The sequence below is a fragment of the Calidris pugnax genome, unplaced genomic scaffold (genome assembly GCF_001431845.1).
Source record: "Calidris pugnax isolate Ruff unplaced genomic scaffold, ASM143184v1 scaffold272, whole genome shotgun sequence".
In the NCBI taxonomy this organism is placed as follows: Eukaryota; Metazoa; Chordata; class Aves; order Charadriiformes; family Scolopacidae; genus Calidris; species Calidris pugnax.
Window position 1 is genome coordinate 836,524 of NW_015091016.1, and position 930 is coordinate 837,453.

General features: G+C 65.3%; 2 protein-coding genes across 2 annotated transcripts in view; both read left to right on the top strand.

Annotated features, from left to right (window-relative positions):
- Positions 1-246, top strand: part of SSPO (SCO-spondin) — a 54,204-nt gene extending 53,958 nt beyond the window's left edge. Inside the window, exon 64 of the mRNA XM_014955736.1 lies at positions 185-246. Within this exon, the coding sequence (XP_014811222.1) occupies positions 185-246 (62 nt within the window). The remainder of the gene's footprint in view (positions 1-184) is intronic.
- The window catches only part of LOC106896031 (zinc finger protein 501-like), a 3,157-nt gene continuing 2,237 nt past the window's right edge, over positions 11-930 (top strand). The window contains exons 1-4 of the mRNA XM_014955737.1: positions 11-127; positions 269-395; positions 481-588; positions 771-916. Coding sequence (XP_014811223.1) covers positions 269-395; positions 481-588; positions 771-916 — 381 coding nt within the window. The 5' untranslated portion in view covers positions 11-127. The remainder of the gene's footprint in view (positions 128-268; positions 396-480; positions 589-770; positions 917-930) is intronic.

The window sequence follows — 930 nt, forward strand, 5'->3', positions numbered from 1 at the left end:
TGGTGGGAGGTGTCCCTGCCCAGGGCAGGGGGTTGGAACTCGATGGTCTTTGAGGTCCCTTCCCACCCAAACCATTCCATGATTCCATGATTCAGGTTGTGGGTGGAAGGGCCCGCAGCGGTTGGAGGTAAGTGACCTTCTGGGCCTGGTGTCTTCATGGAAACGCTGTTTTCCTGGCGGGGAGCGAAGCTGGGGCTGGGGGAGCCGCCGGTGGTGCCGGTGTCAGGCTTTGGTGGCCGGTGCTGAGCCAAGGTGCTTCTTGCTGCAGATGGCGGTGACGTTCGAGGAGGTGGCCATCTACTTCTCCCCCGAGGAGTGGGCCGAGCTGGGGGGCTGGCAGCGGCGGCTCTACCGGGAGGTGATGCTGGAGAACTACCAGGCGGTGGCCGAGCTGGGTGAGGACTCTCTGCGGTGCCGCCGGGGCCGGGCTCCAGCTGGAAGTCCCCTCTGGGACTGAGGGTCTCTCTCTGCCCCGCACAGGCTGGTGCCCCGTCAAGCCGGAGATCATCTGCCAGATGGAGCGAGAAGAGACGCCGTGTGTGCCAGACCCCCCTGGGGCACGGCGCAGCCGCGGGACCCCTGAGCCAGGTGGGTCCCGAGGGGTTTCATGGAAGCTTGGGGGGTTGAAGCAGCACTATCCCCTTGGTGCCAAGTTCTTGGTGCCCCAGGAGGGCTGGGAGACTGGTGGGGTGTCCATGCTTCTCCACATCTGGGGGTACCATGTGCCCATTCTGTCCCCAGCAGTGACCCCAACCTCTCCTCCCCAGCAGATGGTGATGTCTTGCTGCAGAGGGAGGCCAGGAAGGTCACCAAAGGGCTGTCAGACCCCACCACCCTGCTCCCGGCCATGTCCAAGCGAGATGGGAAGCGATGGGGAGCCCTCCCAGCCAAGCTGCTGCCGGCCCATCCAACCTCTGCCACCCCGGGGCC